The 23398-nt window shown below is 37.6% G+C and overlaps 1 protein-coding gene across 1 annotated transcript in view; it reads left to right on the forward strand.

The window, feature by feature from the left end:
- The window catches only part of LOC149206157 (CLP protease regulatory subunit CLPX1, mitochondrial-like), a 273918-nt gene that overhangs the window by 72490 nt on the left and 178030 nt on the right, over positions 1-23398 (forward strand). The window contains exon 5 of the mRNA XM_089395327.1: positions 13318-13368. Within this exon, the coding sequence (XP_089251453.1) occupies positions 13318-13368 (51 nt within the window). The remainder of the gene's footprint in view (positions 1-13317; positions 13369-23398) is intronic.

Raw genomic sequence — 23398 nt, forward strand, 5'->3', positions numbered from 1 at the left:
ATTAAGAACATGATCCAAAAATTTACCACAAGAAGCAGAAGAGGAACACCACCATGAATAAACCCCAAAGTCTTTTGCTTTATTGATAAAAAAGTATTACAACCAGCAGAGCTTGACTCGGAGCTATTTTACGAATTTTTTCTCTATTCTTGAGAAGCAAATGGCTTCTAATTTATAAATAAATCCTCCAAGTGGAAAATAACGGCTAGTTGGCTTGATCCCAGTCAAAATAATTTAGACCGTTGAAAAATATTTGATCATTTTTTAATCTCCACCGTCGAAAATCTTTATTTTTGAGGAATTTTCGAATTTCCAATTTAACCCGTTTTTTATTAGCCAAAAAATAATTATTTTGAGCTAATTTCCTCAAAAGTTTGATTTTGACTTAACCACTAAGGCCCAAGGGTCCATTTTTTCTTGAAATTTCCAATATTCTCTTAGATTGTGATGCAGTGTACCAAGGATGCTTAAACCTATATAGACTTCTCATGGATGGCCAAGCTTAGCGACAAAGTAGAAAGATATTTACCCTTGGCACAAGGAAATGTTGAAAATGTCAGCTTTAAAATACCAAAAAATTCACCTCATTTATTTGAGGTTCTTGGATCTATTTCATGGAGCTTTCAGGCTGATGGCTGAACCTGAAATATGTATTATAGCAATAGATACTTCAGTTTTGCCCAACCTTTTCACCAGGAAAGCTCAGGAGAATAAACCTTGGAAATATTCTTGAAGGAGGTCATGGAACACAATCCCAACCAACATTCTGATCTGAAAGTTACTTTTATAACAGAAGATTTATATCATCACTAATTCTGATTTCTATTTCATCTACACATATGAAAGCATAATATATTTCAGTGTGACTGTCCCAACTGTTGAAAAATGTAACTAGGTTCGTTCATCATAATGACATGTGTAATCATGATTTTATGTAATTGATGAAAAGAAGAAAAATAAAATTATTTTGCAATGCTTGAGTCATGGGTTTCATGCTCAAGGAATTTTATTTTATAGTTAAGGCTCCCATTGTGAGCCTTTAGGGTTGGTCATCAAGTCATAAAGTCTAGGAAGTCAATGTCATGTATTGAAGACATGTTACATATTGTAAAAAGTAATTTTGATTGTGTCAATAACCCTCCAAGACCTTGTCACAAGCTATTACTCATGTCAGCCTTCTAAAAGGATGAAGATGTTTCTAGACAAGCATGTTGGCCTATGTGCAAGGAAAAGTTGGCTTATTTTGAGTGACAGTCCACTATATATAAAGAGGACTCGACCTCCATTTGAAGACTCATTTGATCAAGCATAAGAAGGATAAAAAGGAGAGCAAAGATCACAAGAAGAGCAATCTCATCCATCAAAGGAAGAAGAAGAGAAAGCCGAGTTGTTTTTGGGTCTGTTTTAGGGCTAATACCTCCACACGTGCGAAGGAAGGAAGAACCATCTACTGCAGAAAAGGTCGAAGGTCTTACTGTTTTCCAAGAGGCCGAATCAAGGAGGAAAATAAGCAAGATTACAAGTTGAATTGTAATAAGAAGTCATACCATCCAAGCGAAGAAAATCAAGGTTCAAAAGTTGGTCAATCACACGTGCTAGGGTTTCTGAAGTAGGGTCGAGAGCTGCAGATCTGATCCAAGGGACTGAAATCTGAAGGATAGCCGAGCTAGTGGGAGAAGGAAGAAGTTTGACCATCGTTGACTCAAGGAAGAAGGAGTTGAATCAAGAAGGCTTGTGACTTGGTCTTGGAGAGGTTGTTGTGTCAAGGGTCTTGGTCTTGGTATTCGTCAATTGAAGTCTCTATAAGAAGAAGAATTTGTTTTGGGTTTTCCTCTCACATTGGAGAGGTTTTGGCCCACGCTGATCGGCTACATTTTGTCTCTTGTCTCCTTATTGTTTATGCTTTGGTAGTTGTTTGATGAAGAACACTATAATCATCTAAACAAAGAGAAGAACCTAATCTAAAGAAACACAAAAGTATTCACAAGCAGTTATGAGAACAAAAGTATTGCTATGCCCTAGATTTCTCACACCAACAAATCAACTTATGAGAACAACCATAAAGCTACTCATAACAATGTGAGACCAAAGTTTGATTTTCAGTTACTCAACATATGAATTTAGGACATTAATGATATATTTCATATATTACACAAATTGAAGATAAAGTACAATATCTCAACTCATCCCAAGTTGGTACAATCCGTTACACTTATCCCAAAGGGACTTTAAAATTGCTTCCCAAACCCTAGTTTGAGCATTCTTAATCAATGATACATCCTAACTGATAATACAAATTGCCAAGCAGGGCATCCCATCAAGGTATCAAGCCACACTAATGGCTTCCCAACAAGCTAGCATCAACACCATCAAGTCCACCCTTGGATCTCCCACTTGCAATGCACAAGATATCTAGGCTCCACAAATCTTGCTGTAGGGTTTCATCCTATAAACCCTAGGTTTGGCCCACACCAAGACTTAAAGACAACTGGTGGCATTCTTGTCTTCTCTAAGGTTCACTTCATGCAAACTGTAAATCATCCAATTCTTGTATCACATAATTAGAAAGACTTCAACACAAGTATCTCAGAACACGGGTGGGACTACTTGCAAATCGATTCCAAACACCAAAACTCCAGAGGCCGGAGTTGGTGATGGGACTTGCTTTCATATTGCTTGTATCCTCCTACACTACGGGCGTATGGGTGACGCCTCCAGAGATTTGAACATGGGTGGGACTACTTGCAAATCGATTCCAAACACCAAAACTCCAAAGGTCGAAGTTGGTGATGGGACTTGCTTTCATATTATTTGTATCCTCTTACACTACGGGCGTATGGGTGACGCATCCAGAGATTTGAACACAGGTGGGAATACTTGCAAATCAATTCCAAACACCAAAACTCTAGGGGCTAGAGTTGGTGATGGGACTTGCTTTCATATTGCTTGTATCCTCCTACACTATGAGTGTATGGGTGACGCCTCCAGAAATTTGAACACAGGTGGGACTACTTGCAAGTCGATTCCAAACACCAAAACTCCAGAGGTCGGAGTTGGTGATGGTACTTGCTTTCATATTGCTTGTATCCTCCTACACTACGGGCGTATGGGTGACGCATGTAGATATTTGAACACGGGTGGGGCTACTTGCAAATCGATTCCAAACACCAAAACTCCAGACGCCGGAGTTGGTGATGGGACTTGCTTTCATATTGCTTGTATCCTCCTACACTACGAGCGTATGGGTGACGCCTCTAGAGATTTGAACACGAGTGGGACTACTTGCAAATCAATTCCAAACACCAAAACTCTAGAGGTCGGAGTTGGTGATGGGACTTGCGTTTATATTGCTTGTATCCTCCTACAGTATGGGCGTATCAGTGACGCCTCTAGAGATTTGAACACCAGTGGGACTACTTGCAAATCGATTCCAAATACCAAAACTCCAGAGGCCGGAGTTGGTGAATAATAAAGAAATTCTTCATGCCTTATATAAGATAGGTGAGGGAGCCCAATAATGGAAGAATTGACTCAGTCCACAACAACCTACTGTAGGCCTAATGTCAGATTGTTCTTTAATTATCTCATTATGAGGTCTCTTATGATCTTCAACATGGAATCTTCTCTCGGGCTCTCTATTGAGTCATACAAACCCATCACCTCTAGGAGAAGGAATCGTAGCATATGACCAATTCGTTTGAATACTCCTTCCTAGATCATAGGCCCATTTTCTAGATAAAAGTATTCCCCAAGCATCAGGCACATCAACAACAACAATGTCCATAACAATCATAATGTCAGGGTAAACCGATAAATGAACTTGTAAATCCTTGATTAACCCATGAAATTCAATCTTCTTAGAATCCATGGCACATATATTGTAGTAAGGCCCATAAACTCTTAAATTAAGCCGTTCCATGACCCTCTTGGTCATGACACAAGCTGATGCACCAGAACCCAACATACAATTATTCAATTTATATCCATTAACCATCAAAGTAATAAAGAATCGCTGATGATCCTTGTTATTTGAATCCAGACTTTGCAAATATATAGGAGCATCCTCATAATCAGCTTCAGGTGCCTTCTGTTGAGAAACATTCACTTGAGGAGCTTCAATAGCTTTTAGTAACTTAGCCCTTTGGGAAGGAATCTTTGCAATCTCGGCGACAGGAACCCTGATTTTTGCATTATTAAACCAACTTCCCAAATCGATATCTAATCCAGAGTTTGAACTTGGGTTAAAACATCGAGGAGGAATTTGATTCCCACTTTGATCTTTATCCCTTCTTTGATAAGTTAAACCCTTATCTTTAGCAATTTCCATGACTTGCTCTGGAGAAGGCTTTTCACCAAATAATTTAACCATCATATCCTTTTCATGATCAAAATTATTTATACTAAAAGCTGATGTGGAAGGCCTAAAATCTTCGCTGTTTTCCTTAACTTCCATCCAATCTTCCATAGACAAAGAAAACTCTTTACTCACTACTTTTATTTGATTACTTGCGCCAAACAATCCAGTATCCAAAATACTTTTAATTGTGGGGCAAGTAGCCTCCTCATGAAGAGCATCACAAGCTTGACAATAAGGCGGAGCTTCATCAACCAAATTAGTAAATTCAAGTGGATTAGGTGATCTCTGCTCCCTAGATTGACCTTTATTTTGCCAATTATTATTTCGATTATTATTATTATTTCTAGGCTGAAATTTCTACGTTTGAGCTCTTTCCATTTGAACCAACCTAGACTGCAAAGTAGTTATCTCCTTAGCATGGTTAGAGATTAATTTCGCTTGGTTAAGCTCCATGCTTTCAATTTTTTGCAGTAATTTTTGAATAGGGTCGTCATCAGATTCTTTAACCTCTTTTCCTTTAGGTTCTTTCAATTTTGTTGAAGCCACATCAAAATCTGGGATTTCAGGCTTCCTAGATGCCTTCTTATCTTTTTCAAGCTCTACCGCTAAAGCTTGACAATCCCTATAATTAGGAAGTTTAGCACGTCTTAATTCATAAGAGGGATCAGGGTTAAAAGCATCAATATAGAAGTCCTGAAGAGATTTATCAGGAGGTTTATAATCTTGAGGAAATTCCTTAATAATATCATTGAACCTCTTATTAAATTCTTCTACGGGCTTATTTTCTTACTTTTTAATGACACTGATAGCTTTTACGATATGCCTTTCTTCTCTCCTATCTCCGTGCTTTTCCTTAAAGGCATTAATAATCGATTGCAAAGAATCAAATGAATTATGGGGCTTTTCCGTAAACCAATCTAAAGCATCCCCCTCCAAGGTAAGAACAAAAAGGCTTATTTTTACAGCGTCATGATTATAATCAACAACCCTCGTATACTTACCTTGCCAAGAACCAAAAGCTTTCCAATGAGCATCAACACTAATTGCATTATTTCCCTGAAAGGGAGGCAATTTATCCATCCCATGGTCTGGAAGATCATTGGGATAACTTTGAATGTTAGCAAAGTTACAAGGGGCGAACACGTCCATGATGTCGTGCTTAATCGAGCTAGGAAAAAGCAAATGGATATCAGAGAGAGCTTCTTGTCAAAGATTAACAAGAAGGGTACGAGAAGAGAGTTTGTGTAATTGTACTCTGAGAGCCCTTTCAGGATCAGGAGCAGGATTAACCAAACTGCTTGGATGTCTTCTAGTACACACTCTTGTAGAAGATAGAGGAAGTGGAGTCACCACTCAGACAAAAATCTAACTCGAAATAACCTGAAAGCAAGGAACCAAGGACAAGGAACTTATCTTGGCAAGAGACGAAAGGATGAGAAGAATGAAATGAGATGAATGTCGAATGTCGTAAAGCCAAAGTCCAAGAAATTGGTCCCCGACAATGGCGCCAAAAAATGTTGTCGCACAGAATGTCTAGGCACCATGACAACGACTCAGATTGGGGGCTATCACCCTGATCCCCAATCTCTCCGTTTTAAGCTATCTCCCTACAGTAGGCTAAGGGGGGTAGATCCTATGGAAAAATGGAATGAAGAAGAACTAGTTGGGAACCAACCAGTTCAGGAGACACAGTGAAGCATCCAAGTACTTGATTAAGATTTAGCAAGACTTATAGGATTTGATTAGATTTTAAACGATTGATACCAGTGCCTTACGGAATCAACGATCTTGCTAGGGAAATTAAGACCAAGTAATCGATTAACAATTGCTGCTTAGATGAATGACTATCTTATATGAAATGCAGATCCTAAAAGTAATGTGAGATGCAAGAATCTTGGTTAATCTTAGTTAAATGCCTATTTAAGTTTTTGAATCCTTCGATCCTTTCTGTGTTAAGCCTAATTTTGTAGTAATTGGCAGAGAGAAGATAAGGTGAAGCACACTAGGCCATGATTAATGATACCTCTCTTGAAAATCTAACATACCCGGTGCCTCCGACACTGTAGAGAGATGCGGCTTTGATGACTACAAGGTCACCATTTTAAGTATTATTAAAAGCAGGCTTCTCAAGCACAGATGGATGGATACCTATCTCTCTATCGACCAAGCTTATGCTCGGAAGTAAATTTTATTTATGCAAAGCTAACCTAGATGCAAATGCACTAGATGATGAGATGGAGTTAGACTCGAGGATTAGAAACACTTGTGTCGCAAAAGCCCCTAATCACCAAAATAAAATGTTTGCTTTATTGGATGAAGACTTAAAAATAAACCCCCGAAAATATTACAATTAAACCACAAGCTTATTTCAAATTTTTTTGATACAATTATAGCTCAAAGAGAACAAAAACTTCTTTGCAATTTAATATTAATGTCAACCGATGATTAAAAAATACTCAGCTTAGGAAACAAAGATACACAATTTATTACAATTCCACGACATAGTACTTTAACAATTACTTGAAAATATTCACAAAATATCTAACATGTAACGAACATCAAATAATTCAAGTAACGATGATCAATTTCAATAGATGCAAAATATTCTAGCAATTAAATTTCTAAAGATCTAAATACTTTAAAAAACCATGAAATTTAAATGCTAATCAATTCACAATCCTAGAATTAAAATGATTTATGCTTAGTGACCCAAATCTAGGAAAATTTACCACTTTCCTATAGTCAATCTTTAGATACAAAAAATTTAAGTATGTTTGACTATGGAGAAGTTAAAATGCTTTATACCACCAAATTTTTCTTTAGATTTTACCCTTAACACACAAAAAGAACACCAAGAAGGAACTATAGATTAACAATTTAATTAGTCCTTAGGAAAATTTTTCGATGTGCTAAGTTTTATGAAGCAAGACTAATGTGGTAAATGATTAATCAAGATTTTTTAATGTGACCAAAACAAATCAAAATAAATTTTTTAAACTTTTTAATGGGCTAGAGGGCACATAAAAATTAAAAAAAAAAATCTTTTAATGTGAAAAATTAATTTCGATTTAATTTCTAGTCACATAAAATGAACTTTTTAAGGTTTTTTAAATGTTTAGAAATTTATTTATTTATTTTTATGTTTTTTGTTTTTTAAAGTTTTTATATGTAAATAAAAATCAAAGTCAAAATCATAAAAAAAAATTGAGAATAGAAAAATGTAAAAAAACAAAAGTGAATTCAAAATAAAAAGAAAAATCGAAAAACCATAAACGAAGAAATCGAATTTCAAAATTTTTATTTGTCTGTTTATGTTTTAGATTAAAAAAAAACAAAATCAAATTAAATCAAAACTAAAGGAAAATCATAAAACGAAAATACATCAAACCTAACCCTACCCTATGCAACCCAACGAAAACTCAAAAGGTGAATGAAATCGGAAAGCTCGTTTGCAGGTCTGATGCCGGGAGGAAAGAATAGTTCGACGACGGTAGGAATCAAGCGATGGGAAAAGGGAATGCAACGATTTTCTTGCAGGTGGATAGAGCGATCGTGAGTTGTTCGAAATGGATGTGGGATCTGAGGACAGTGGACTAGCAGGCGATGGTTGCAGACAGGCAGCGATAGAAGAGTTGGCGGGGTTCTGTGGGAGGAAAACGCAAGTTTGGAACTGTAGCAAGAGGGAGGAGGTTTTGCAAGATTGAGGACGTGCAGATCTGTTGCAGGTCGAGTTGGATGGGATGCGGTTATGCGTGGAGCCGCCAGAGACGAGGGAGAAAAAAAGAAAGTGTGGGTTAGCTTGGACATGTGAGGTTTTTTCAGGTTGAAGGAGCAGTGTATGGCAACAATTTTTTTTTTCGAAATTTCCTCAAGAAGATAAAAACGTAGCAAGAGAGAGGGATAAGCCTAAGGCAGCAAAATGATTTCGAAAATTTCTATTGGAAGACCCCATGCAACAAACAAATTCGAAAATTTTCTGGTGGAAAACTCCAGGCAACGGAGAAACTGTAGCCCAAAACTTAAGATAAACCTCGAAAAACGAATTTCATAGCAATGCATTTTTATGCTTCAGATTTATCAATGAAACCATCGTTAAGTCGTTTTCAAATTAAAAAAAAAAAAATTAAAACCCTTGGATTGCAAAAGGCTGGATGATATTCTTGCAAAAACGATTTTGAGGCCAAATATTACCCTCCACGGCCTATATCTGGCTTCGAATCAAACTTCACCTTCAGATCTGCACCTTGTACCTGAAAACAAAAAACACTCGGAACCCAAATATATAAAAAATAAATAAAACCGCAGAAACCCAAGTTAGAAAACCCAATTTTTTTACAGATCTATGCACAGGAATGGCAGATCTATTAGATCTGAGGAGTGTGAGTCCAACTCCGCTCCCAGATCTAATAATCTAAGGCTCTCAATAGCCAAATTTTTCAACTTCGTACGTAAAAAAATAAATTTTCAAATTTTAAAGGAGGTGCTTAGCTCAAAACCCTTCATGCATCACCAATAAAAATATTATGATAAGCCCGGGTTAAAATTAAGCTGGGCTTTTCAGAAAACACAAATCGGGAGTTGGTTGGTCCAACTGAAAACTTCCCCTAACGCCCGAGGATCTAAAAATCAAGACTTTCCTACAAAACTCAATTCAACCATCAAAATAGAGCGAGAAAATAATAATAAAATTAAGATAAATAGAGATACTTGCTATTATATTCAAAATTTAAATTATCACTTAAACCCCAACGATTGAGCAAGATACCTGTACTCAAATCACTCTTCAAAAGCTATCATCATTGGCTAAACACATTTATACATGAAAACAACACTTCTTACAATATTTCCATGAAGAGTAACATCGACGAAAATTAACCCCAAAGTCTTTCTTACACAAGATTTTTTTGCTTAGCACACGACTCAAAGATTGGATGGATCAACTGACAAATGACTTCCTATTTAAAGATAAATCCTCCAATGGCTAGTTCGAGTGATCCTTGTCAAAGCAATCTTGACCGTTGATGAGGATTACAATTTATTTTAATTTTATCCGTCGAAATATTTAATTCTCGAGGAAATTTGAATTTTTCAATTAAATGCATTTTAATGAACTCAAAAATAAAAATTATGAGTTAATTTCCAAAAAAAATTGACATTGACTTAACCCCAGCGACCAAAGGCTTAAAATTTATTTACCTTAGTTTCGAGACCTTTTAACATTTAATTTTTAAGGACCGGCGAATTTTGCTTTTGGAGAATTTAAATTTACCTAGGACCTAGAATTAATTAAATTTCCGACTTCGGATTTTAATAATCAACCCCAAATTCTTTCTTTATTATTCATAAAAAGATTACACAAGAGCTTTTCGCTTAGCACACGAGTCAAAGATCAGATAGATCAACTGACAAATGACTTCCTATTTAAAGATAAATCCTCCAACGGCTAGTTCGAGTGATCCCCGTCAAAGCAATCTTGACCGTTGATGAGGATTAAAATTTCTTTTAATCTCATTTGTCGAAATATTTAATTCTTGAGGAAATTCAAATTTTTCAATTAAATGCATTTTTAATTAACTCAAAAATAAAAAATTTGAGTTAATTTCCCAAAAAATTTGACTTTGACTTAACCTCTAGGGACCAAAGGCTTAAAATTTAGCAAAATAATTAATTTACCTTAGTCCCAAGACCTTTTAAAATTTAATTTTTAAGGACTGACGAATTTTTCCTTTGGAGAATTTAAATTTACCTAGGATCTAGAATTAATTAAATTTCCGGCTTAGAATTTTAATTAATTTTTGTCCAGAAAATTTAATTAATTAACCTACAAGGAGATAAATTCTTTTTCTAACCCTCAAGACACTTTACATCATGATTTTCATATTTTTTACATCATAATGGAAAAACCCCATCTGTAATAGACCCTCACAGACTACCCCTTTCTGTGACACAAATATAATCCAGCAGACCAAACAATTTGTAATAAAATAATCTAACCAAATAGTTAGGATTATTCCCAAATCACTTTTACATAGACTCAATCTAGAACACTAGGACTCGCCTAAGATCTTAGTGACAAAATCCATTTCGGCTTTGGGGTAAGATTGAAGGAAAACTCTGCCGACCATTCGAGAATGGATTGGTGAGACAAAAAACCTCACAGAATGTAGATCATCACTAGAAAAGTAGGTTTACCTAGGTCGTTACATACATGACACAGATCTGCTAAGATTATTTACATCATATACATGTAGAATGGATTTACATTATAACATCTTGTAAATCATGCTGATGATGATAACTGAATGACACATACACATCAATCAAGCGCTATCCCTTTTGCGAAAAAAAGGGGGTGTATTGCTATGGGTTGTTGACATGTAGTGGTCAACACCTTCCATCCAAAACGAGCAATGTGAGAAATACTCAATTGATTATAGTCCATATTTGCAATAGGGGCAAAGGTTTTAGTGTAGTTGATACCTTCTTGGTGAGAAAAACCCTTTGACCAAATGAGCCTTATGCCTTTCAACAATGCCTTCTAATGTGTGCTTGGTTGTGTCGATACATCAACACTTGAACACATTATTTCTTGACATTCAAGGAACTAAGTTATATGTTTGCTTCTTCATCAGTGAGATCATTCTCAAGTTTAGGTTGTTTGTGTGCATCTGCATATATATTAGGATCACATGCCTAATGCACATGCACCATTAGAACAACACTACCTCATTGTTTTTGACTACTAGACTTCCTTTAGTCATTGATATTTTTTGATCAACACCACATCTTCAATTGTCTTAGCTGCTCATTTGTGAAGATAAATTTCTTTGCATCTAGTTTCTTTCTCTTATCATTTGGTAATATGAGCTCACACTATGTATTCAAACGTTTTGAGGTGTTTGATTGTGGGCTTTGTCCCATTCTACTTCTTAGAGGGAATCATGCTTGACACTACGTCGGTTGGAATCTGGTTCACAAGAGAGTTTGAGGAGTAGAGTGTAGACAATTTATACCCATAATTTAGTCAGCATACCTTCAAACTCCATATCATTTCAACAAAGTTTTGATTCTTCCTTTCAAAAATGACCACCTGTTGAGGCGTGAAAGGTACCGATCTCTGCTATACGATATCATGTTGCAACAAGCAACTTTCAAAAGCGTTGCCTACATATTCCTTTCTATTGTTTGATCTCAAACATTTCACAGTTTGAATGCATTGTTCATCAACCAATGTCCTAAATACTTTGAATTTTCAAATGCACGAGTCTTATTTTTCAGCAAATGTACCCTTGCATAAATGGCGAAAGCATCAATGGGAGTCAAGACATACCTTGGAACAACTATTGATGGTTAGTTGGGGAAAATAGGTCCCTAAGGATATGTTTTAGCTGAGCCTTCTTTGTTTCAACTTTCAAGTGTAGTGTGGTGATGCTTTCCTAGCACACTTCCTTCACATACATCACCGGGGGAACATTTGTGGTTAGTCTAGTAACTGTGTTATGTTTTACTATCAACTTCATTGTCTGGAAATTCAAATTTCTGAGTCATTCATGCCAAATGCTGCTGTAGCCATTTGCCTTTGGTACGAGTGCAGTTGATCTTAGATCTTTTCTAGGAAAATCACAGAATTTATACAATTTGTCCATCGAGTCAAGAATACGTTCAACAACAACAATGAAGTTCTTGTGAATATATTTCACAACAAATTGATCGGGCCAAATTCTACCTTCTTGCTAGCCTGAGTTAGTTGGGGTAAAGATAACAAATTGGCATACTCAAACTAGGTATATAATAAATATTAGTGATCAAATCATTTTGCAATTCAATTTTACCACAGCCAACAATTGTAAGAGCATAGTCATTAGCATCAAAGGTTCCTTTTTTGGAGCCCTACTCTGAGAGAAATAGAGAAGCATCGTAGCCGTGTTATGGGTACAATAAGAGTAGAGTAACCACTCTTAGAAGTGTGAACCTTACTTCTGGAGTTTGGTGCTGCAGGTCAGTGGATTTTCCAGCCAATGTCTCCTTCAAGTTTCTTGACTCTCTCTTCTAGTTCCTTAGTTTTCTGTTAGGAAGCCTTCTCCATATGTATCAATTTTTTGCAATATTGGCAAGGTCTTCTTCTTCCTATCTTTCTTAGTCGATACTTGATCATCATTCTTCTCAACAATCTGGTTGAGGCATTCCCATTATTCTTCCTGATTGCTTCCTCTTCCTCTTTCTTTGTAGTTACATTGACATTTTCCCTTTAGCAAATGGGTTTGTTGCTTAAATTCAATTTCCCCTTCAAGTAATTTTGCCTGTACCCTAATTCGTATACCACAGAAAAATTCAAAGGAATAATCCATACATCTTTTTTGGACACCCAACTAGCACAAAATGTGGAACATCATACATCATAATGTATCTTCAGGTTCATCAAGATTAGTTCCATGAGTCTTAATCTTCTTTGGAAGACTTATTATGCATTCACCCAACTTTAACTCTAGCCCCTTCACGGGAGCCAGAGATCCTTCAGTTCTTTCAAAAGGGAGAAAGAGAAATCAACCCTTTCTTGATCTGCATAATCTGACTTTCATCACTTTTATCAAATAAAGTCTTCAAGTTTTTCTAGATTTGATTAGGACAGTCTATCCCAGGATATCTCTCTCTCTCTCTCTCTCTATATATATATATAATTTTAATATTTTAAAATCTTCTTTTAAGATTTAAATTGCATAATATTTATATTACATGGTATTATTTTTCAAGATGTTTTTCTTTTTTTCCATCAGCATCAGCTTTTACTGTTCTGATAATATGCTCTCATACCAACTCTGGTCAGTGATTACCTGTGGCAATGGTGGTTATTTTATTTTTTTGTTTGTATGACTAGCTAGTCGTTGTTAAGACACCTGCATTTGAGGATATGATTGTTTTGAATGTACATTTCTAATCAAAACTATATTTTTTGGTTGTAGGCAGGATATGTAGGGGAGGATGTGGAGTCTATTTTGTATAAACTACTCATGGTATGTTTTCAGCATTTGTGTGGTTTGGCATAATGGTTAGAACTATTTTTCTTTTTACTCTTTTTGTGCTTTTGGATGTATATTTGGTTATGTGTTGTTAATGAGTATAACTGTGAGCTTGATTTAAGAATTAAGCTTTTGATTTTCATTCAATTAGAGTTTGGTTAATCAATTCTTCAACGACTCTTGACTTGGTGATTTAAAAAATTTGCTAAATATTGCTTGCTCTGAGCATAGATCCTTATGTATGCATTTTGCTGTGCACTGTCTGTAGATCCATATCTCAAAATAATGATAATATATGAGGTGGAGCTTTTTCTGATACCAAGTGTGACAAGCCAGATATAGATATTCTTGCATGTTTGTGACAACCTGGCTCGTAAAATATACAATGGGTTTTTTGTAGCATCATATCATATTCACATGATAACATACGTTTGGTCAAAATAACACCAAGATGCGTTTTTCTATGCAACTCTTCCCATTGCATTTGCAATCTTTTGCCGAATTAACTTAAGTGCATAAAACAAAAGGAAATAAATTGGATGTTGCTCACTATAAAGTTGACAATAGAGACAAATTGTGCAATGTAATGACCAAGATGACTGATCTAGAAAACATTAGAGCACGAAATTGGTGATAAGCTGCTTTATAATCCACCAGATATCAATTTCATGTTGACAAATTGGTGCTTGAGTTGATGCAAAGATATGAGTGTGGACAGAGGTGACCTCATCTACTCAATGGTGCAGGCTTGGTGAACCCAATTCAGAGGAGGAAATCACTTAATGCCATAATGGCCTAGTTTTTGTCTTTGAAATATGCTTGCTACAATTGTCAATTGATGGCATTTCATAAACTCTGTTATATGCCCAATGGATTCACTGCATAATCCTTTCCTTGTTTCAACAAATCCTGCAGCTCATGGAATCAACCCTTAACGATTGATCTTTGGCTTCTTGTAAAAGCTCATATTATAGTATTATACTGATCCTCCAATACTATTCAGCTATTTAGTTGCAGATTAGTTGCACACTCTGCACATCTTTGCGGCTCAGTTGTATTATTTGTTCAAAGTAAGTGCATCCATTTTTATTGGACCCCATGTTGTGTGCATGCATTGAACAATGCACACATGGGCATTTTTTATGATATCACTGACATCAGATCCTTTTAAGGATCACAGAAATGTCTAGATGTAATTTGGAACTACCATACCTCTTTATCATTGTGCAAGTCTTACAAAAGGCAGGTATTCCTTGCGTTTGTTGATACTAGATATGTCGGCTGATTGCATTTATTGGAGATGATGCTTGAGCTGTAAGAGGTCTTGTTAGCACAGATGTGTTTGAGAAAAATGAACTTTTTGAGGGTACAAACTGGGTCCGTTGGTTCTCACTGCTCCAATGAGCAGTGGGTTGGAAAATTCCAGGTTGGTCCTTGATCACAACAATGTTGGCAGACATCTTCTGGGGATGGCTCTGAGCTCTGAAACTGAGTTATGCTTTTTTGGGGTTGACCAACTGACTAGAACAGTTGGGCCTAGTTGGTCTTCCCCTTTTAATTACTTTTGTGCATTCATCACTCTCTATATGAAGCTGGGTGTGCTGAGTTTAGCTAGTAGTGTTAGAGGTTGAAGGTGCAGGGGAGATTGATAGATGGTATTGTCTGTCTGATAACATACTCTGCTACCAGATGAACACAAACTCTTTTGAGTTGTTGAAGTTATCAACCCTAAGGCAAACCCTTACCTGGATAATGGGAAATAAAATTGCCAATTGGCTCTTGGATATGTTCCAAAAGTGCCAAAAAAGGCCCTGTTAACGCTGGGATTTTTACTCAAATATAGCTTGGAGGCTGCTTCGATGATAATTCCTAATGCCATTCGACAAAAACCAACTAAAGTGTTTCGACATGTCCAGGGGCCATGAGTGATTACTTCATAACATTGTTTTGCTTCCTGAAAGAAAATGTAAACGTTCTGTTACTCAGGGTGTGGATGAATTTACATATTCGTCCATGCGGTCCCTCAACCTTTTGGCCCAAGCTTTAATCATGAATTCTTGTGGGATTCACCCCACAAGATACCCCGACAGTTTGTGCTTTCTCAACATACTACAAACAAGATATATTGAGAATCATGATCATCAGTAAGAGTTTCACAAGGAGGGATTTCAATACCTTGTGTATTCCCTTCATAATGAGCTTCACCAAGGCCTTAGGAAGAACCATGCTGGCCAGTTTGGTGCTCAAAATCTCCTTGCATGATAGCTGAAATAGTGGTATTGGATTGTGTGGCAGCCATTGAATTGCCTTCCTCTATCTTATGAGATGCATAAAAGGTTTGCAGCCTTGGGCCCTTTGTAAGCCGCACTAAACTCAAAAACAGTAAATGCTGCAGCAAGGGCGAAAATTTGGACTTAACTCTGGTTTTGTTTTTGATGTGCTTAATTGTTAAACATTTTAAGGGTAATTTTTCTTTTGAATGTTTGGGTTTCTGAGGGTTTTACCTAAAGCATGGATGACTTGCTGATTCCATGAAGGGTATTTGTTATAATGTAGAATGGTTGATATGTCAGAGATGAAAGTACATGTGGTCTATTTCATCCCATACAGAAATTCTGAGACTGTCATTGTACCTGGGTGCAGTTTCAGCACTTCCTTGGACAGTTTGTCAGCCTTTATATTCAGTGCTCGAAGAATATGAGTGAAAGATATCCATTGGAATGCCGGCAGTGCCTCTTAATTGACGTAATTGACTTAGGAAATTCGAGTTGGAAGTTATCTAGAGTCATGTAGAGTGATCCCTAAATTTTAGGGGTCCAGATTGAGTTCTTTGGAGTTGTAATTAGATAACTCAGTCTCACTGAGTTATAGTCAATTAAACTAGTTCTAACTGTTGGAAGAACTAGTAGAGGTCTAGTAATGGAGTAGTGCACCACTGCATCCCCAGTACCACACCAGCTAACTGAAGATTCACTCATAAATAACTCATGCATGTCAGTTCAGAGGAAGAGCCAGTTGAGACTAGAGAGCAGGGACAATGTACTATTAGTTGAATAATTTTCCGAGTTGTATAGATGGTGCATTCAATCAATTGAGGACCTATGTTTGGATTGTGCAGTTATGAAGGAAGGATTATCTCAATTAAATATGGGCTATATCTCTCAGGAATTGCGCAAGGAAGTAGGGGCTTGGTAGGCAACAAATTTGGTTAAGTGTTGGCTTGCGCTGGCTTGTGAGGCAGAGAGTTAGATCATACTCATGCAGGAATTATTATAGTGTGAACAAGCATTGTATTTTCTTCTTAGGTCTTTTGGTTAATGCAATGTAGAGAGTCGGGGTTTTTAGCAGTTGCTTTCCCCAGAAAAATATTGTGTTATGTGCTATTGATATTCTTCCTCTTTCTGCTTATTGTTTTCATCGATCAATTTTGGTTTCCGCTGAGAAGAGTAGGGTAGATTCTTGTCTTGTGTTTTAGTATATCACATGAGCTGTTGAATCTACAGAAAAAAAAGCTACACGTGAAGTTTCCAAATATAACTCCACCATCAGATAGAGGGACCAAGATTCACAGATTCAACAAAGGATTTGTAACCCGGTTTTCCAGTGTAAGCTCCATTGGATGAATTTTGTGACCAAACCAGCTCATCTGCTGTGTCTTCTTTGAGTCTGATAAAATTTGAGGTTAGCTCACTGATATAAATTTCCCATTCAGTAACCAGTGTAGCTGGGATGCACAGACTAGCTGCAGATTTCCAACATTCGTGACCCCATTATTGTGGGTTATGGGCCTTGATATCTGCTACATAGAAACAGCTGGACTTCTGTAAGTGTTCAATGAGAGGAGGAGATAGACAGAAATTTGGATCTGCCCCCACTGGTGGGTCTAAACCCAATTTCACTTGTAGCTCATTTCCTATTCGCTAAGTTGTGGACAAAAGATTTCCACATATTGGATCCTTTAACTGATTTTTGCTTCTGTCTGAGCTAGTCCACCATAGATATGTTGGAAATATATTTCGTCTTGATAGAATTCCCCCATAGTGAATCATTGTGAATTAGCCTCCAAAGATTTTGAGCTGCCCAAGCTTCGCTGAACATGTGAATTCTTTTTTTATGCCCCATCCCCTAAGATTATTTGGGAGAGCAATTGTGTCCCATTTTGCCAATGTAAGGGCACCTGATTGTTGAGCTCCTACCCAAGGAAACCAAAAGCATGTTCTTCGAATCTTTGTGAGAATACCTGTAGGGACATGAGCTATTAAGAACCAGTAAATAAGGATGCTTTGTAACACTGCCTTTGGTAATATCGATCTGCCCACCTTGGACAGGAATCTGTTGACCCAAAAGGAAATCCTTGCCTCAATCTTTTTGTAGAGCCAGACTTAATCGGAGTGTTGATAGTCATTTGGCTTTAAACAAAACCCAAAATATTTGAAGCCATAGTCCAGGGACAATTTTGGAAAGGGGAAGGTAATAAGAGCATGTGATTGATCTGTATTGGAGAGGAGACGTGTGATAAGGCATGGCGTATTTTAATATATCTGCATAGCAGTAACTAGACAGAAGCCGTCCAAAACTGGTTTGAGGAGAGTTAAGTCATCCTGAAATCCAGCTGTAAAGACAAGTATATCATCAACAAAGAGGAGATGGGTGAGACAAAAGGTACCCGCTAACTTTATCCCCTTGAAAAATCTTGGCTTTTTCGCTTCCCTCGGTAAAAGGCAAAAAGCTTCGGCGACAAGAAGAAAAAGAAGCAGAGATAAAGTGCAGTCCTGGCGTAACCCACGAGAGGCTTTGAAAAAAGGGGAGGGGGTGCCATTTATAGGAAATGCAAAAGAAGACGACTGCAAGTATCCCAAGATCCAATTTACTGAAGAGATCCCCATCCCCAATTTTAATGGTACCAAACGTAAAAAAGTTCAATTAACCCTATCATAGGCCTTTGATAAGTCCAGTTTCAGTGCTACTCCCAAAATATTTAGAGTCTTCATTGAGTGGATTGCCTCTTGAGCAAGGAATACAACATGTATTTGTCTTCAATTAAGGAACCTGAAAATTTCTTTTGATATGAACTCACTGAAAGAGGTTTTTTATCTGCCTGCAGTAATCTTTGTGATGATTTTGTAGACCACGTTACTGTGAGATATGGGTGAGACAAACAGTACCTGATACGTTTATCCCCTTGAAAAATTCTGGGTTTTTTGCTTCCCTCAGTAAAAGGAAAAAAGCTTCGGCGACAAGAAGAAAAATAAGTAGAGATAAAGTGCAGCCCTGGCATAACCTATGAGAGGCTTTGAAAAAAGGGGAGGGGGCGCCATTTATAGGAAATGCAAAAGAAGATGACTGCAGGTATCCCAAGATCCAATTTACTGAAGCGATCCTCATCACCAATTTTAATAGCACCGAACATAAAAAAAAGTCAATTGACCCTATCACAGGCCTTTGATAAGTTCAGTTTCAGTGATACTCCCAAAATATTTAGAGTCTTCATTGAGTGGATTGCCTCTTGAGCAAGGAATACAACATGTATCTGTCCTCAATTAAGGAACCTGAATTGTTCTTTTGATATGAACTCAATGAAAGAGGTTTTTTATTTGTCTGTAGTAATCTTTGTGATGATTTTGTAGGCCACGTTACTGTGAGATATGGGGTGGAAATCCTGTTTCTTTGTAATCAGGGTAAAGAAAGTAGAATTTAATTAACTGAAAACTTTCCCAGAGCTTTGAGATTCTAGGACTACCTTAAACAAATCACCCTTCATTAAATCAAAGAAATCAAGATGGCAGATTTGAGTTTACTTTCCGTGACTTCTCTTCAAGGGCCTGGTTCATATCCTCAATGAAGAAATGGGGAAATTCTGTGACGATCTATAGAATTTCTTGAATAGGGCACCCAAGAGGAGCTTTAAAAAGGTTTTTGAAGTAAGAGACCCCTTGCCTTGCAATCTCTTCGACAGAGTGCATCTTTGATCCATCAAACTTGGGAATCTCCCTGGTAGATTTTTTATTCCTTTGAAATGAGGCAAAATGACAAAACTTTTTGGTATTATTATCCCCCTCTTTTATCCATGTTGCTCTGCTCTTAAGCTTCCATTCAATCTTTTCTTTCTCTAGTAGATCTTGTTTGTCCAGCTCAAGAGAACTAGGGAAAACAAGACCCAGGATAGAGTGTTGTTTGAGTTGTTATTGTAGAATCTTTTAATCGATAGTTCAACTTATTTGAGCCTCTTCTATTGGTTGTTCCTGTGATTGTAAGCCCAAGGCTTGACCGCTGCTTTAAGTCGAGAGAGGTTCTCTGCAAATTGAGACATATAGGAGTTATGATTATTTTTGACAAGGTGAGCCCAAGAATCCTTCACCACATCTTTGAAAACCTCTTCTAGAAACCATGAATGGTTGTATCGAAAAGTGATCGGTGGTGGTGTGGTCCTTTCTTTTGTCATTCATAGAATTATTAGTAAATGGTGAGAGAGTTAGATGAGATCCACGATTGTGTCAAAAAAGAGGGGGAGAAAAGAACCTCAAAAAGAAAGAACCGACCAAACCTTTTTGAGATGGCTTCTTTGTTGATGTGAAAATTCTGCGAGGTTGGAGAGAGTTCCGGTGGCTCAATGTCTAGGAAGTGATGATGTTCAAAGAGATGAGTGTAAAAACCATTGAGTGGATTACACTGAGGGTTGGAGCCCCAAACCTCCCGCAAAGATAATACGAAATTTAAATCTCTTCCAATAATGGAATATGGCTTTGAAAGAGATCCAAAGGAGGCTAAAGCATCCCAATAATTGTTTCCGTCAGCATAGGGTTGTAGATATTAAGGACATTGATCATTGAATCCAATTTTGGTATCATAAGGCGTATCAAGATGGCTAAAGGTAAAACAGATGAGGCCAAAGCCTTGATCTCAAGATCCTACCCAATAAGCATGCCTCCAGAATTTCCATCCAAATCTAGAGTCGCAAAGGACCGATATTTGAGCCAAGGTTTGACAACTCTCCTAGGTCTAGGCACATCAGCCATTGTCTTGTAGTTGGAGATTATCAGGTTTTTGTGAGTAAATAAGGCATTTGAGGGCAGGGTTTTTTTGACTACCCTCCAACATGTGAGCGTTGAAGGAGACAATAATCATGATTCAGATTGCAGACAGACTGACTCCACTCTAAGAGACCTAGAAATGTTGATTTTTTTCCCTTGCAAATGTCAAGAATTGATTTTTGCTAACCATTCAAGAGGTTTGATTTTTGTCCTACTTGATTTGTGAGGATGGATCCATAGCCAAACCACTGCAGAGGAGGGCATCTTCTTTAAGTTTTAGTTCAGGGCAAAGGCCATACAGTTTACAAGGGGGGTAACCTGCTTAGAGACGCAAGTATCCGGCTAGGGGTTAATGCCTTGGCCTTGTGAGGGACAAATAACAAGATTAGGAGGCTTAGGGGGTGCAACAAGCGGGTTATCTATCACTTGTAGTTTTGAGGGATGGGGTTGGGGTTTGGAGAGAGAAACCGCCCTTGTAGGGGGAGGAAGTTCAAGGGTAGGAGCCAAATTAACATTGAAAGGATAAAAATCGGAAAAAAAGGGAGAAGGGTGGTACTGTTATAGCTAAAGAAACCAATCAGAGGTTGTTTGGGCCCTCGATGTTCTCCTAATGAAAGGCCGCAACATGATGACCTTGAGGATCTTTAGAAGGACAAGAGGTTGAAATCGCTTATCCATTGCTTCACAAAGTTTCCTTTTTTTTCCAAACTTGTTTAGGCTAGAATATTCTCGGCTTAAAAGAACTACAGTTTGCTTGAAGATGGCCTACCTTGTGATGGGAAAAGTACTGAAACAAAACTTGCCAATAATTTACTTTTTGAGTTAGCAAAATTCTCGATATGAAGTTTGATTTCACCCACCAACCATCTTTGAAATCAACCTCCGCATGTAGCCATAACCATCTCGTATCACATTTTGTGCTCCACGCCGATTCCAGTCGAACATAATTTACAATCTTATTTGTAGTTGTGACTAGAATGTTCAACTACGGAACAAGAGGGAGTCTCGGCAAGATTGCCCAAACTTTCCTAGATGTAAGGGGATCCTTGGCAGGGTCAAAATTCATCTTCAAGGGCTTGATGGACAAACCCATGGGGCCCCAAATCCAAGGAATGGCTAATATACTTTCTGCATCATCCTCGAATTTGAAGAGGAAATCCAACCAATCACGAGTTAAAATATGAGCCTTTGGAGAATAGCCTAATCACGGGGACCAGTGTTGCTAGATCCAAACCTTTGAATTTATCTTTGAAATCTTAATCTTGCAAAACTCCCCTACTAAGGTTTTACCCAGGAAAGAAGAAATAGCGTCCAAGTTGATGCCATTATGAAGCACCATTGTAGCGGGTTGTTTTCTCTTCCTTAACACTATGCTTGTGATGATAAAGGCTTTAGATGTGCAGTGCGATTGGATATGGGATGTGGTTTCGAAGGTTGCACTTTGGACTAAGAAGGTAAAGAGGGAAAATTGGAGTGTATAGACGAAAATGATTGAGCTGGAACACGGTTTGGAGTAGTGGGAGCCTACAAGGAAGTGTTGGGACCAGGTAAAGAGCTAGTCGTTTGTGTTGCCTTCGGAAACGATGAAGAGTGGAAGGATCTAACATGAAGGGCGCTTAGAGTAGGATAAGGAAAGACAAGATGAGGAAGGTCGTAGTCTGATTGAAGACAAAATACGAGGGAATTGTGGTTGGGGGGGGGGTTCCAAAAGAATCCAGACGTTCCTCCTCAATTGTGCCAGGTGAAAAGCAGTGAGTACAAGATGAGGGATTGGAGAGTTAACACAAACAAGATCTTGGGCTTTTTGATGAGAGGATAGGTGGCCTCAATGCAGAATGGACCTTACTGCAATTGAGGAACCCAATGGGGGATGTCAGTAGAGACCTCTGTGCTATAATGCAACCTTGAGCGAAGGTTTGATGTGCGAAAGATGTAGAGCCATCAGACCCCTTCGATCCGATGTGTTGTAGTCTTATTTTTACTTGTCGATTTCACATTGTCATATCTTTAAAAACTTGAAGGGCATGGGGGTGGGCTTTGATCCACTTATGTGTGCATGGGTTAGACGATCATTAATATTATCTCTTTGGGTGCAACCACATGTTTGACCACTACCTCAAGGTGCTCCCATGGCTTTAGATTAGGCCTTAATGAGAATTGAACCCTACCCAATGGTGAAAAACTCCTTGCTTTCCACCCTTGGATCTATAGGCCCTTAGAGAAAAGCAAGGCTACGGGGAGCGAATCCCACCCCTCCTCCCCTTGAATCCGCTCTCGAAGCCCGCTTCGCTCGGAAGCGCTAAGGGAGTGACCCCGGGAGTGCGCCCTTGTAAAAAAAAATCGCTCCTTGGGTGCTCCCACAAAAAAAAATCGGTCCCTCCCTAGTGCTTTCATAGGTGGTTAAGATTCTTAACCCTAGCAATGTTGGGAATCAATGGTGATGTTAAATTATTAAAGGAAATTGACATTTCCTTTATCTTTCATTTTCATCCTTTTACTTAAATTTTTAACATTACCATGAAATGACTCAAGATGTTTGAGAGTGGTTCCGACCTCATTGGATTTCATATGTAGAAAGTGGAATATTAGATCTCACTCAAAATTCAGGAGACTTATCAGTTTTTCAAGATTTCAGGATTGGAGGGATTGCAATGTTTTCGTTGGATTTTGTCATGTACATGGTATGGAACTCGTATTTAATCAAGAGCACCAAGCCCTCTATGTACTTTGATGTTAGTGACATTGGAGCAGAAAACTTAAAGATATATGCAGAAATTTATATATAAATATTTATTAAAAAGATGAATTACAGATGATGCTATTACAATTGCGGGTGCCTAGCTTATATATCGCCATGGACACCCTTTAGGGAAAGGGCATGATCTTATGATCGTGCCCTTTCATCTAATTTAACTGAAAATTAAATAATAACCTAATTTAACTAATTTTTTACATAACATTGCCTTCCTCCCGAAAGAATGCTTTGTCCTCAA

Source organism: Pinus tabuliformis, chromosome 1_2 (genome assembly GCF_031772625.1).
Source record: "Pinus tabuliformis cultivar Carrire ecotype Pingquan chromosome 1_2, CPIR1, whole genome shotgun sequence".
Lineage (NCBI taxonomy): Eukaryota > Viridiplantae > Streptophyta > Pinopsida > Pinales > Pinaceae > Pinus > Pinus tabuliformis.